At 42.6% G+C, this 13,061-nt stretch overlaps 1 protein-coding gene across 3 annotated transcripts in view; it reads left to right on the top strand.

The window, feature by feature from the left end:
• Positions 1-13,061, top strand: part of FBXL4 (F-box and leucine rich repeat protein 4) — a 73,211-nt gene that overhangs the window by 39,909 nt on the left and 20,241 nt on the right. For all 3 annotated transcript variants that reach the window (XM_033938875.1, XM_033938873.1, XM_033938874.1), the window contains exon 5: positions 9,915-10,128. In XM_033938875.1, the coding sequence (XP_033794766.1) occupies positions 9,915-10,128 (214 nt within the window). The remainder of the gene's footprint in view (positions 1-9,914; positions 10,129-13,061) is intronic.

Raw genomic sequence — 13,061 nt, 5'->3', positions numbered from 1 at the left:
ACTCATGAAATCAATCACCAGACAGCAAAGGTAGGAAAAATGTTTTTATTTTCAATTTAGTGATCAAAATGTGCCAGTTTTGAGAATTTATATCTGCTGTCTATATTTTGCACTATATTTGTCTATTTTTCTATAGTTACTGAGGTGACTGAGCTTGCGGAGATGGGGCGGAAACAGGGTTTTAAAATTTTAGTCCTAGTAGTTTGCCGGTCCACAAAATAATTCTTTTATTTCTGCTGGTCCACGGGTGTAAAAAGGTTGAAAAACACTGATGTAGAGTATGCCGGCTTTCTTTTTCGCCCAGCCACATGCGTTCAAAAAGCCGCGCTCGTGTTGATCAATCTTCTCCTCTCTTGCAACTTCCTGTTTCCGGTTGCGTCAGAGGAGAATATTGAACAAATGAGCACCCGCACATGCGGCTGGGCGAAAAAGAAAGCCGGCATACTCTACATCTAAGGTGAGATGGAGGGAGGGAGATGGCGGAACACTGCAGTCGGTCGGGTGTCTGCTGTTTTTGTATCACTGCCTGCCTGCGCTCACGTTCCAGATCCTCCTGCATTTTTAGTGTGCACAATTGACCTGATTCGAGCTAGAGGTGAACATGGGGGACACGTCATTGAAAGGGAGGACAAGTTAATTGATTTATTTTATGTTCGGTTTTTACTACAGGGCAGAGGCACTGAAACAGATTCTCAGTGCAGTAGTAGTAGTGGCAGAACTCTCTTCTGTCTTCATGGTGTTTCGCAGTACTGAGGCTTATATGGATGCTGCGGGGACGGTGACTGGGCGGTGAATGGGATGGCAGTGGCGGTGACGGAGCGGTGAAAGGGATGGCGGTGACGGTGACGGGGCGGGGCGGTGAAGGGAACGGCGGTGACGGGGCGGTGCAGAGGATGGTGGGCCGGGGACGGTGCAGTGACGGGGACAGATTTTTTCCCCGTGTCTTTCTCTATTGGGAACCACTGTATTAAATGTTGGACATGCTCCTTGATGCCAGCAATGATGGATGAACCTGGGGCAGTAACACTGAGATGTCTGAGCAGCTGGGCACATGATGGAAGGACTTTGCGGATGGTGGAAGTCTGATCAGCATACAAGACTCTTGTCGCATCAAAGGCAGACGAGACACAAATGATGTCATTTAACAGTTCATTTAAATCCAAAAACAGCTTCTACATTGAATTTGGTTGCCACTTGTCTAAGATGTATTAAGTTTTTACATAGTGATACTTGTCTCAAGTTTTTAGAGAATGACGTGAGGACAAAGTTTGTCTCTGTTCTCATCTCCACCGGCTCTGTCCCCATCCCCTCCCCATGGTTAACTGCGGGTACCCATCCCCATATCATTCTGTACTCTGAAACAAATAGAGTTGAAGGCATACAATTTTATTCATCTCTATTAAATTCAGTTGCAGGAGAAGTAGTAAGTCAGTGAAGTGAGGGGGAAGTAGTAAGGGAGACAGATGGGGCAATATAGGGGGTGAGGAGAGAAGGCCAGTGCTGAAGGATTGCAGGTAGGGAAGATGGGGGATGATCACGTTAAATCATATTAAAACTTAAGCCAATGATACAGCAAACTTGTATATTGAGAAATGTGACAGATGGGGGGGTGTATGGTACTTTTATACCCAATCCAGAGGTCTGCGTGTCAGGCTAAGGTCATTAGTGCATCTTGGAGATTCTATTAGGCATACGTTACTATGACAAGGATCACTAGTGCAAGATAGCCAACTTAATATGTTACTATGTTTAATATATATATATCTTTCCATATCTCAGAGGTTTGAAGCCTCAAAGTCATGTAAGTCATTCAAGTAGAGGCTGACATTTTAAAAATGTTGGATACATCATAAGCAGAATAGATAAGAAAGGACTCTACATTCATCTGCCTCAGAAAGAATAACGGTCAGCACATACTACTTTGGGGGTGGGGGGGAGGGAGACTAGAAAAAAAAATCCTCCTTTAACCTCTGAAGGAAAATATGAATATATTGCATTGCATACAACTTATGAGACACATTTCGTAAAGATAAAGTGTTCCAGGAAGCCATGTTCTTTCCCAAGTGGCCACTGTTGGAAACAGGATACTGGGCTGATGGACCTTCAGTCTGTCCCAGTATGGCAACTCTGATTTTCTTGTTTTCATTGCTGACTGAACTACAAAAAAAATAAAAATCTGTGTCTTGTTGGCTGGACACTAACTCTTTTTAGTTAAAGTGCCACAGAAATCCCAGGTGCCAGAAGAAAATTCTAGTCTCCATGTCAGCCTGGCGCTTAGAATTTGTCGAGCCCTGATTAGGTTATTTGCTATCTGTGCTGCATGATGCAGTATCAATATAATCTTGTAAGAAGCTATTCTGCAATTTTGCCCTTCAAGTTTACATCTTTCAAAGAATGGGGTGTTGGGTGAAAGAGAAATTATTGGTGAGCAAATTAATTTGGGACATTGATTCTCGAGGCTGGGATGGTGCAATTCTGAGAATGTCCTTTAGCCCTTCTCCATTTCCAACTACTGTATATACTCTAATATAAACCAAGATTTTTTGGCCAAAAAATGGTGCAAAAATGGGGGTCTTGGTTTATATTTGAGTCATCCCCAGCTGTGCACTCCCACCCCCACCCTTCCCAGACACATTGCAGGCCTCCCCCATGTCTGCCTTGAACTCTGGTGGTCCAGCGGTGAGCCAAGACAGAGACAACCCCTCCCGTGTCCTGTCCCAGCCAGATCTGCACCACCCTACCTTCCTCCTACCTCCCAGACCTTGCAAATGCCTACCTTGCATATATTGATGGTCCAGCGGTGAGCGAGGGCAGGAGAGATCTTCCTACACTCCTGCTCTTTGCTGAGCTGCTAATGACAACAGCTACCACAAGTTCCTTAACTCTGTTGGTAGTTCATTTAAGCAGGTATACTAGTTCTATCCTTTTAGAAGACTAAAATAATTCTTAACCCTTTCTCGGAGGCGCACATAGCCAGTTGGTTTTTCTGGATTACCACAGTAACTGTGCCTGAGAGAAGTTTCTGCTATGTGCGTATTTATCATATACAAATCCATCTCATGCATATTCATTGTGGTGATCCTGAAAACTTGACTTTCAAGGTATGCCTCCAGGAAAGCGGCAGTTTCTCATTCAAAATCCTCTTTCATTTTGCTGTTGTACGAAGTTAAAAAAAATTGCTGAGTCTCGGTGACAGATGGCCATAGTTAAGTAGGATTGGGACTGGGAAGTGACATGCCTTGCCCAGAATTTTGGCTGCATAGTTGCTCTGTTCAGCTAAAAATACATGTGGTGTCAAGTACTAGTGACTTGAAGAGGCAGAGGGCCAAGGGACAGGCCAAACCCTATAAAGTTCTGCACGCTGTCCTGTGACTAGACGATGAGATTACTTGCACTTTGATTTCTTAATGTAAGTTGTTGATGAGATGAGGGTACAAGTTTTAAAATAGTTTTACCATAGTCTGTTTGAGAATTGAAAACAAAGCTTTACCATCTTTCCATTCTGAGATGGATTTGACACAGGGTCACCAATTTTTTATTTTTTTTTCTTTACTTTTTTTAAATTATTGAGGAAATTCCTGAAAAAGACCAGTAGAAAGTATCATTTAATAATAATTATTTCTGTAATGCTACCGGATATACACAGTACTGTACAGTGGTGATAAGTTTTCAGATAACAATTTGTTCCTGCCCCAAAAGCTCCCATGTTTGAGGCAATGGGAGATGGTTCATAGACAAAACCGCCGAAGACAAAAGTGCGCGCCGACAACTGAGCGCAAGACGGAAGCATGCGCCGAAGAAAAAGAGTGTTTTTAGGGGCTCCGACGGGGGGGTTGTTGGGGAACCCCCCATTTTACTTAATACAGATCGCGGCGGCGTTGTGGGGGGGTTTGGGGGGTTGTAACTGCCCTCATTATACTGGAAACTTAACTGTTTCCCTGTTTTTTAGGGAAAAAGTGAAGTTTTCAGTAAAATGTGGGGGGTTACAACCGCCCACAACGCCCCCACAACGCGGTGCGATCTGTATAAAGTAAAGTGTGTGGGGGGTTCCCCCACACACACCCCCGTCGTAGCCCTTTAAAACAGTCATTTTCTTCAGCGCGCGCCTCCACATTACGCTCAGTTGTCTGCGCGCGCCTTTGTCCGGACACTATGGGAGATAGTGACTTACCAAGGTCATAAAGAGTCAGTGGCAGAAATGGCAGATGAACCTTGGGCTCCCTATTTTTTTAGCCTATTGCATAAAGGCCTAGTGATTGGAGCATTCTTAAGGGAAAATTTACAACTTTGTTCCCTGTTTGCCACCCCCTTCACTCACTAGCGTTAAAAATAAAAATAGAAAAATCTGATCTCCTCAAGAAAATAGTGATATCAGAGTAGAATAGGGAAAGTTCAAGAAATGATGTTTCCTTTTCATCAGCAGCAGATTGTGAGTTATGACCATCTTACCAGCAGGTGGAGATAGAGAGTACCAAGCTGACTCATAGGACAGTATGTATGCTCTTGGCTAGTCAATATTCTCTGTCTCTAGAAGTCAATGGACGTTCTCTCACAAGCTCTTGGTACTTCTGCTTCTGTAGCTCCTTTTGTGAGTCCTCTGGCTCAGTTGAGCTTTGGGATGTCTAGACTGGTGGAAATGCCTGACTTGGGGTGCACCTGGTGGTGTTAAGTCCCTCCCACCCCCCTCTTCTTTCACTTCTTGCCAACTCCTCCTCCTCTTTACAATTAACCATCATTTCCCTTAGGTTAAAAAATCTTGATTGAGAGCAGTTTCTTCTCATGTGCCATTCTGGTGGAGAGGGGTTATCAGCGTTCCTGCAGTGGCTGGATTTATTCATCTGAATACTGGTAAGATCCCTGTGATTGTAGCTTGTTGTTTGAGCTGCTATGTTCGGGTCAGCACCATTTGCACAGCTCGAGAGCTCTTTTCACACACTTATTACAGTGCTGTTCTGTCAGCAACTGCTGCTCTTGTGAGGTCTTTGAGTTTTCAGACAGTTGGGGTACGTCTGGCACCTCATTCCAGACTTAGCTGCAAGTTGTCTTAGTGCCCCTTTGAGTTTTGGCAGCTGTTGCTATGGGGTCCCAGGTCACTTCTACGGCCTGCAATGGGTCAGTGACTTTCTTGATTCTATACTCCAACTGGGGGGGTTCAGTCGGCAGATCAGATCTCCTTTGTAAGTTTTATCTAACTAACAAAAAGCACAGTGGTCTTAAAAATTTGTGGAGCATCCACTAGCTGTAGTCTCTTCCATTTCCTTAATTCTTAACCTTGGGATGCTTCTAGCTTAGGAGGCGTGACTAGTCAAACATGCAGTTGCGCATTCTGCAACAAAATGTTTTTTACCAACTTTGTGACTGTCTAGTGTTCCAACAGAGCATCTGTGACCGTTCTTAGCAGTATGATTGGATTAGCCTAAAAAGTTATCCTAGAAATGTGGCTTTCACCTTGGTTGACCAACTGTTCTTTCCATAACCTGAATCCAAAGTTGACATCTTTTTTGTATCTTCTGAGGCTTAAAAAAAGTGGCCCAAATAAAGAGGCCCACCTTCTAACTCTGGACCTAGTTGAGATCATGCCCCAAAACTTTGGATATCTTCATTAGAGGTCCTAGCACAGCCCCTGAAAATATTTCATCAGTTTCTGAGATGGTCGAGTGCGGTCCCTCCTTGAATTTGGACCAGTTGACATGGAATTACTTTATAGTAGCTTTGGAAATGGAACAAAGCTTTTACACCATTAGTATACATTCAGACCCTTGGATATGGTACTAGCCACCAAGATCATGCATTCATAATATGTGTATGCTGCAGCTTTTCTAATTGTTATGAGCAGAGAGAGTAGATGGGACTCAGTGATGAAGCTGGACTTTTCACTGGAATTTGAGATGAACTACATCAGCCCATGGTCACTGCTGCCATCTCTCACCAATTATAAGGTGAGAAAAATGCCCATACAATGGACTGACAGGTATCTCCTGACTTTAAACCTTGTTGCCAACCATTAATTATGTGCCAACTTATGCAGGATCCAAGATGGTGACTAAGATGGACGTGCAGCGCTGAGCTTCGCACTACTTCCTTCTGAATCTTACCCACATGGCGTTTTCCTTCGGTTTGTTTAAACCGCCTGTTGGTCTATTTTTGGAGGCATGCTGTTTTTGCTGTACAGCCATAAATTTTACAGCAATGGGCAAAAGGAAGGGAGCAACGCGACCAGGACCTCCAGCGGCCGAAAGCCCCAAGCCGATGATACAGACGACGCTGGACGTTAGATCGATGCGCCAGCCAACGAAGGCTCCCCAGACTTCGGGAGGAATGCTGAGTGAGTCGGCAGACTTTAGTGCTGATCAGGCTTCTTTGAGCCCGATCCAGAGACAGGCTCCTTCCCAACCTGGGAGCAGGAATCCTACATCGGAGGAGATAGACCAGCTGTCCTAGGAGATTGTGCAGCTGCTAAGCCCTGGAGGGAAGGAAGGAGCAGAGGAGAAGGGAAGACAAGCTCCCACCGTATCAGGATTAACAACGCCTGATGTGGGAATGGGTGAGATCTTACATGCTTCATTTGAACAGTTTGGGGAGATTATTAAGCCTTATAAAGTCAGTATGAACTACCTGCGGAAGGCCATAGCCACTATGGACTCCAACCTTAGAAAAGCTGTTAATATGGTGCGTTCTGACTGTGCTAATACTAGCTCCCAGGTTAACTGCAAGGAGTAATTCTGAGGGAACAATCCGTAATTATTAAAAAACACGAAGAACAAATCTCTCAGTTAAAATCTTTGGAGACTGGGATTATTAAAGAAAGTGTTGTTATCCAGAAAAAATTAGAATATATGGAGAAGAAACAGAAGAAATAATCTAAGATTATTAAATTTTCCTAAATCTCCGGTGATTTCTCCGTTGGAAATGGTAAGGAAATATCTGAAGGAGATTTTGTTAATCCTGGAAGAAGGACTACCACCAATAACAAGAGTCTAGAGTATTTCCATGGGTACTCAGAGACAAACAGCTTCAACTCCAACAGGAGAAGCGGAGATACAAGAGAATAAATTAGACCTGACAAACTTTCTGGAAAGCTCCTTGGATGTAATAACAGAGAAAATTACCCTGACGTCAGAGGAGGGACGGGACCGCGGCAGAGAAAAGACAGCTCAGAAAACCTATGACAGCTTGCAAAGATCACTAGCACTAGCGATCTTATGCAGGCTGCTGAAATTAGGTAAATTGATGCCGGGAGGCCAGTGGGGAACACACAAGCCTTCCGAGGGGGGGGGTTTGCACAGGCCTTCAGGGGTGGGGTGCAGGCCTTCAGGGGGGACAGATAGGCCTTCAGGGGGGGGGTGAAGGCCTTTCATGGGGGGACAGACCTTCAGGGGAGGGGGCCCTGGTGTAGAAGTACACAGAGGGAGGGAAGGGGAGGTTTAAAGAGACGTGCATATGGCCGGACTTTGGGGGAAGAAATAATGGGTCTAAAAACAGAGAAGAGGGGGAGAGATGGTGGACAATGGGATTTAGGGATGAAAGGAACAGAAAGGGAGAGATGGTGGACCCTGGGGTGGTGGGGAAGGAGGGAGAGATGCTGGATGAATGGGTAGTTGAGAAAAGGTGGATCTGTGGATGGAGACGAAAAAAAGGAAAGATAACAAACCTCCAGGGGAGGGAAGGGAAACGGAAGGGGAGGACAGAGATAGAAGATGGATGGTTAGCACGGAGAAAGAAGGAGACCCTGGCAAGCAAGTTATCAGAAGACAACCAGAACCTGGGACCAACAAGATCTGAATAATAACCAGACAACAAAAGGTAGAAAAAATAATTTTATTTTCTGTTTTGTGATTACAGTATGTCAGATTTGAAAAGTGTATCCTGCCAGAGCTGGTGTTATACCGCAAACATGAGCTAGGATTTAATAGAGAGAGGAAAAGTCTTTTTTGTTTGTTTATTTTGTTTACACAACAGCGCCAGTGTGATTAGGAAAAGTCAAAGGGGGTGAAGAGGCTATAAAATAAACCCACCAGGATGTTAAAAAAAACCCACCAAATTGGGCAGGAAAATCAAATCGAAAAATCGATTCAATAGGCTGAATCGAATCAAATTTTTTTTCCCTGAATCGGGCAGCACTAGTCTGCAGTATAACGAACTGGCTGTCTGGGGGAGATATCATGCTTTTTAATCTATCTAACTGAGATTTATATTTACTTTTTGTGTTCCTTGTTCTTGGATCTTATTTGTGGACTAAATAGCTTAATTTTTTTTATTTCCTTTATTATCTATCAACATGGAACAGTTATTGTGACTTAGGGTGTTAATTTCCAATCCTGTTGCAAGTTTATTTTGCTTGTTTGTTATATTAAAGTTTCAATAAAAGTAAAGAAAAAAAAAATTATGTGACAACTTCTCTGATAACCTGAATTTTTTGCCCACTTTATAACATTTTATGTGAGATAGCCAAGTATGTCTATTTAAAAAAAAAAAAAAATAGCAATAAACCTGCAAAACCATCTCATTGCTAGCACTATTACTGGTGTTTTTTCAACATGCAGATAGTATTATGAGATTGTAAAATGTTCCTCTCTAGAATGCTTATTTTGGCTGAAGGAGCTGAAAAGTATGTAAAGTTCCTTGATGCTGTAGGTGAGCTAGTGGGTTATAGAATATCTTAATAATGCCATATAACCATTGAAAAGATTTATCCGAGTCTTTTGTGGTATGTTATAATAGAGGCAAAGAGAAAATAATGCAATGTATGTATTAATGTAGTTACCTGAGCTCTTCACGGGGGTTTGACTGTCTACTTTAAATATATTTTCAGATCTGTCTTTTACATTGCTGGTTCTGCCCTAACTCAGAATATTTTTAGTTATACAATTATATACAGCAGAATTTAAACTAGAAAAGTACTAGACTCTTCCTGATAGAAGCTGAAATCAATACCGATAATCGCCAGGGTCCACTATAAATGCGCCTGTTTAACTTTCAAAATCCTATATGGTATCCTCCCTCCCTTTATCCCTCTTTCTTGGAATTCCTCAAACCCTAATACCACCAGATCCTCCCACAAATTAAAACTATCCTTCCCCTCGCTAAAAGGCATTTCCCACACAGGAAAGCTAGGGACCTCCCTCCACTTCAAAATCACTGAGCTCTGGAACAACCTTACCTTCCCTCTTCGGAACTTGAGCTCTCTCCAAGTTTTCCGCAAACATCTGAAAACCTGGCTTTTCTCAAAAAATGTAAGTCTCCCTCCAACTTAGGAATCAAGGAAACTCTTATATCTTGGCATCCCAAGTCCTCTAAATTTTCTTCACACTTCTACCTCTAACCCTCTGTTGTAGTTCCTTCCTATTTCTCCTACTGTAAACTGCGTCGAGCTCTACGAACGTGGAGATGATGCGGTATACAAACCTAAGGATTAGATTAGACCATTGCCACTATTTTATTATTTGATGGGTTTCTAGAAAGCAGAAAGGAACAGTGAATGTTCTAATCATTTTAGACCAGTGCTTATCAATCTTTTTGTGTTTGTGACCCCCAAAGGAGCAGAATAGCGATGTGTATATATAGTGAACCTACCCAGGTCACACCTCCAAACACAGGTGTTCTGGCCCCATTTAGGGTGCTGACCCACACTTTCGGAAACTGTTCTAGAAATTATTAGAGAACGCTGAAAAGTTCTTGTTTTCCATAATAGTAAAAATAAGTGGAAACCATGATCTGAACATGTAGATATACAGCCTTGTGTAGTAAATCCCTCAGGAAGGTCCTTCTTGGAGAAAGTAGACATGAAAGATTACATGAGGTGCTCAATCTCAAAACCCTACGGTAGGTCTTCCAGTTTTCATGGTATGGGATCTGTTGGTTGTGCTTAATTGTCTGTTTTAGTACTTGCTTCTTTTTTTTTGGTTTTCCTATAGGTTCTTGAAAGTGTGTGGTGCTGAACTCTTGCGTCTCGAGTTGGCCTGTGGCCACTTTTTAAATGAGACGTGTCTGGAAGTCATTGCCGAGACGTGTCCAAACCTTCAGGAGTTAAATCTGTCATCCTGTGATAAGCTTCCACCTCAGGCATTCAGTCACATTGCTAAAATTTGTGGCTTGAAACACCTCATTCTCTATAGAACAAAAGTAGAGGTAAGAAGAATAATTTTTCCTTTACTATTCAGCTGTTATAACATCTTTCTATGCTAAATGTGTAGCCAATTAAGCAAAGAGTTAAATGTTTAATTAACTTGATATACAGCACAAACAGGTCAAGATGGCTTACATCAGAAAACTAAACACAAAAAAAGAAAGGAACACAATTATCAGACAGGAAAGTACAATCAAACAAGTAAAATCCAAAGTAGTATTATAGGTATCTCCCAAAGTTCCAAACAAAGCCCCCCCCTTGCCTTCCAGTTACCAAAAGCTGATGTAAAAATGGGTCTTCAACTGTATAAAGACAGCTCTTCTCATAGCCATAAAGACAGCTTATTCCAAAGTTCATGTTCCAGCCAGAAAAAGTACTCTAATGAAAAGTTATTAGGCAATTCCTCAAAGGCAAGGGAACTGCTGATATCCACGTCAAGAGGGAGCTTAACGACCTTGGGATATAAAGAGAGAGAAGGGAGGCTAGCTAAGGTGGACTGCCTTCATGAAGAGCCCTATAGGCCAACATAAGAATTACCATACTGGGACAGACCGAAGATCCATCAAGCCCAGTATCCTGTTTCCAACAGTGGCCAACCCAGGTCCCAAGAACCTAGCTATATCCCAAATAGCAAATTAATAATAATAACAGTTTATATACCGCAATACCGTGAGATTCTATGCGGTTTACAAAAGATTAAACAAAGATACAAATCGATTGAACTTAAGAGAGGTGAAAGAAAGTGATTAGTAAGACAAGAGAAGCGTTGTTGAGGAGAGAGTGATTAAAAGAACAAGAGAAGTATTGTTGAGGGGAAAGAGATGAATGGGTCAGTTGTCTAAATACTTTTAGGAACAGGTATGTTTTTAGATGCTTCCTGAATTCTTCATATGTGGTTAGTGAAAGCAATTGTTCTAGATCTTTACCCCATGATGCTGCCTGATGTGAGAGAAGGTGTTCATGGTGTTTTTTCAGTTTACAACCTCTAACTGGGGGGGGAAACGAAGTTGGAATGTGAGCTTCTCTTGTGTCTGTTGGCTGAGAAGGAGAAAAGATCAGTTTATGTATTTAGAGGCGAGTCCGCATAGTACTTTAAAGCAGAAGCAGGCGAACTTAAACTTTGCGCGTGCTTCCATCGGTAGCCAATGCAACTGCCGGTAGTAGGGTGTCACGTGATCAAACTTCTTGCTGGTTAGCCTAGGAATAAGCAGTGGATTTCTCAATAATGGCCTATGGACTTCTCTTTTAGGAAATTATCCAAACCTTTTTTAAACCCCGCTAAGCTAACTGATTTCACCATATTCTCTGGCAACGAATTCCAGAGTTTAATTGCATGTTGTGTGAAGAAATATTTTCTCCGGTTTGTTTTAAATCGCATGTCCCCTAGTCCTAGTATATTTGGAAAGAGTGAACAAGCGATTCACATGTACCCTTTCCACTCCATGCATTATTTTATAGACGTCTTATCATATCACCCCTGACCTGTCTCTTCTCCAAGCTGAAGAGCCCTAACTGCTTTAGCCTTTCCTCACAGGGAAGTCATCCCATCTCTTTGATCATTTTTGTCACCCTTCTCTTTACCTTTTCTAATTCCATTATATCTTTTTTGAGATACAGCAACCACAACGGCACATAGTATTCGAGGTGCGGCCGTACTACAGAACGATACAAGGGCATTATAACATTTTCATCTTTGTTTTCCATTCCTTTCCTAACATTCTATTTGCTTTCTTAGCAGCCGCTGCACATTGAGCTGAGGGTTTCAATGTATCCTCAACAATGACACCTAGATCCTTTTCCTATGCAGCGACTTCTAACACAGAACCCAGCATCACATAGCTATAGTTCGGGTTCCTCTTTCCCACATGCATCACTTTGCACTTGCTCACATTAAATGTCATCTGCCATTTTGACACCCATTCTTGCAATATTTTACAATCCTCTTGCAATTTTAAAAACTTTGTGTCATCAGCAAATTTAATTATCTCAATAGTTATTCCCATCTCTAGATCATTGATAAATGTTAAAGCAGTGGTCCCAGTACAGACCTCTGGGGAATCCAACTATTTACCCTTCTGCATTGAAAATATTGACCATTTAAAACCACTCTGTTTTCTGTCTTTCAACCAGTTTTCAATCCATGAAAGGACATTACCTCCTATCCCTTGACTTCTAATTTCCTCAAAGTCTTTCATGAGGTACTTTGTCAAATGCCTTTTGAAAATCCAAATACATAATATCAACAGGTTCACCTTTGCCACATGTTCATTCACCCCTTCAAAAAAAAAAAAAAAAATGCAGTAGATTGGTGAGGCAAGATTTCCCTTGACTAAAACCATATTGGCTTTCTCTCATTAATCCATGCTTATGTATGTTCTGTCATTTTGTTCATTATAGTCTGCTACTACTACGATTATTTATCACTTATATAGTCTCTACCATTTTTACAGAAAGGGTAGTAAATGTGTGGAATAGTCTCCCAGTAAAGGTAGTGGAGACAAAGACTGTGTCTGAATTCAAGAAAGAGTGGGACAGGCACATGGGATCTCTTAGGGAGAGTAGGAGATAGTAGATGATGTGGATCAGTGGTCTCAAATAGAGAATGACACGGTGGCGGTTTACCTGCGGCTACCGCATTTAGCCGCGGGTAACCCGCCGGAACGGGGAAAGAAAAATAGCAGTCGCTGCGGGGACAGGGACAAGGCCATTCACTGCCCCGTGGAGCGGTGAATGGTCTTGTCTCCGCAGTGAGGTATCAAGGATCTCGCGGTCCCCGCAGCCACCGCCCGTAGTGTTTTGCCAGCTCCCTCCCTCCACCTCACATTTCGAGTTTGCTGGCTTCCTTTTTCCCGAGCCGCACGCGTTCACACAGCCGTGCACGCGCGGCTGCGCGAGTCAATCAATTTTCTCCTCTGACGCAACCGGAAACAGGAAA

Source organism: Geotrypetes seraphini, chromosome 3 (assembly GCF_902459505.1).
Source record: "Geotrypetes seraphini chromosome 3, aGeoSer1.1, whole genome shotgun sequence".
Classification (NCBI taxonomy): domain Eukaryota; kingdom Metazoa; phylum Chordata; class Amphibia; order Gymnophiona; family Dermophiidae; genus Geotrypetes; species Geotrypetes seraphini.
Note: the sequence above shows the minus strand (reverse complement) of the source record. Positions and strands in the feature narration are given on the sequence as shown.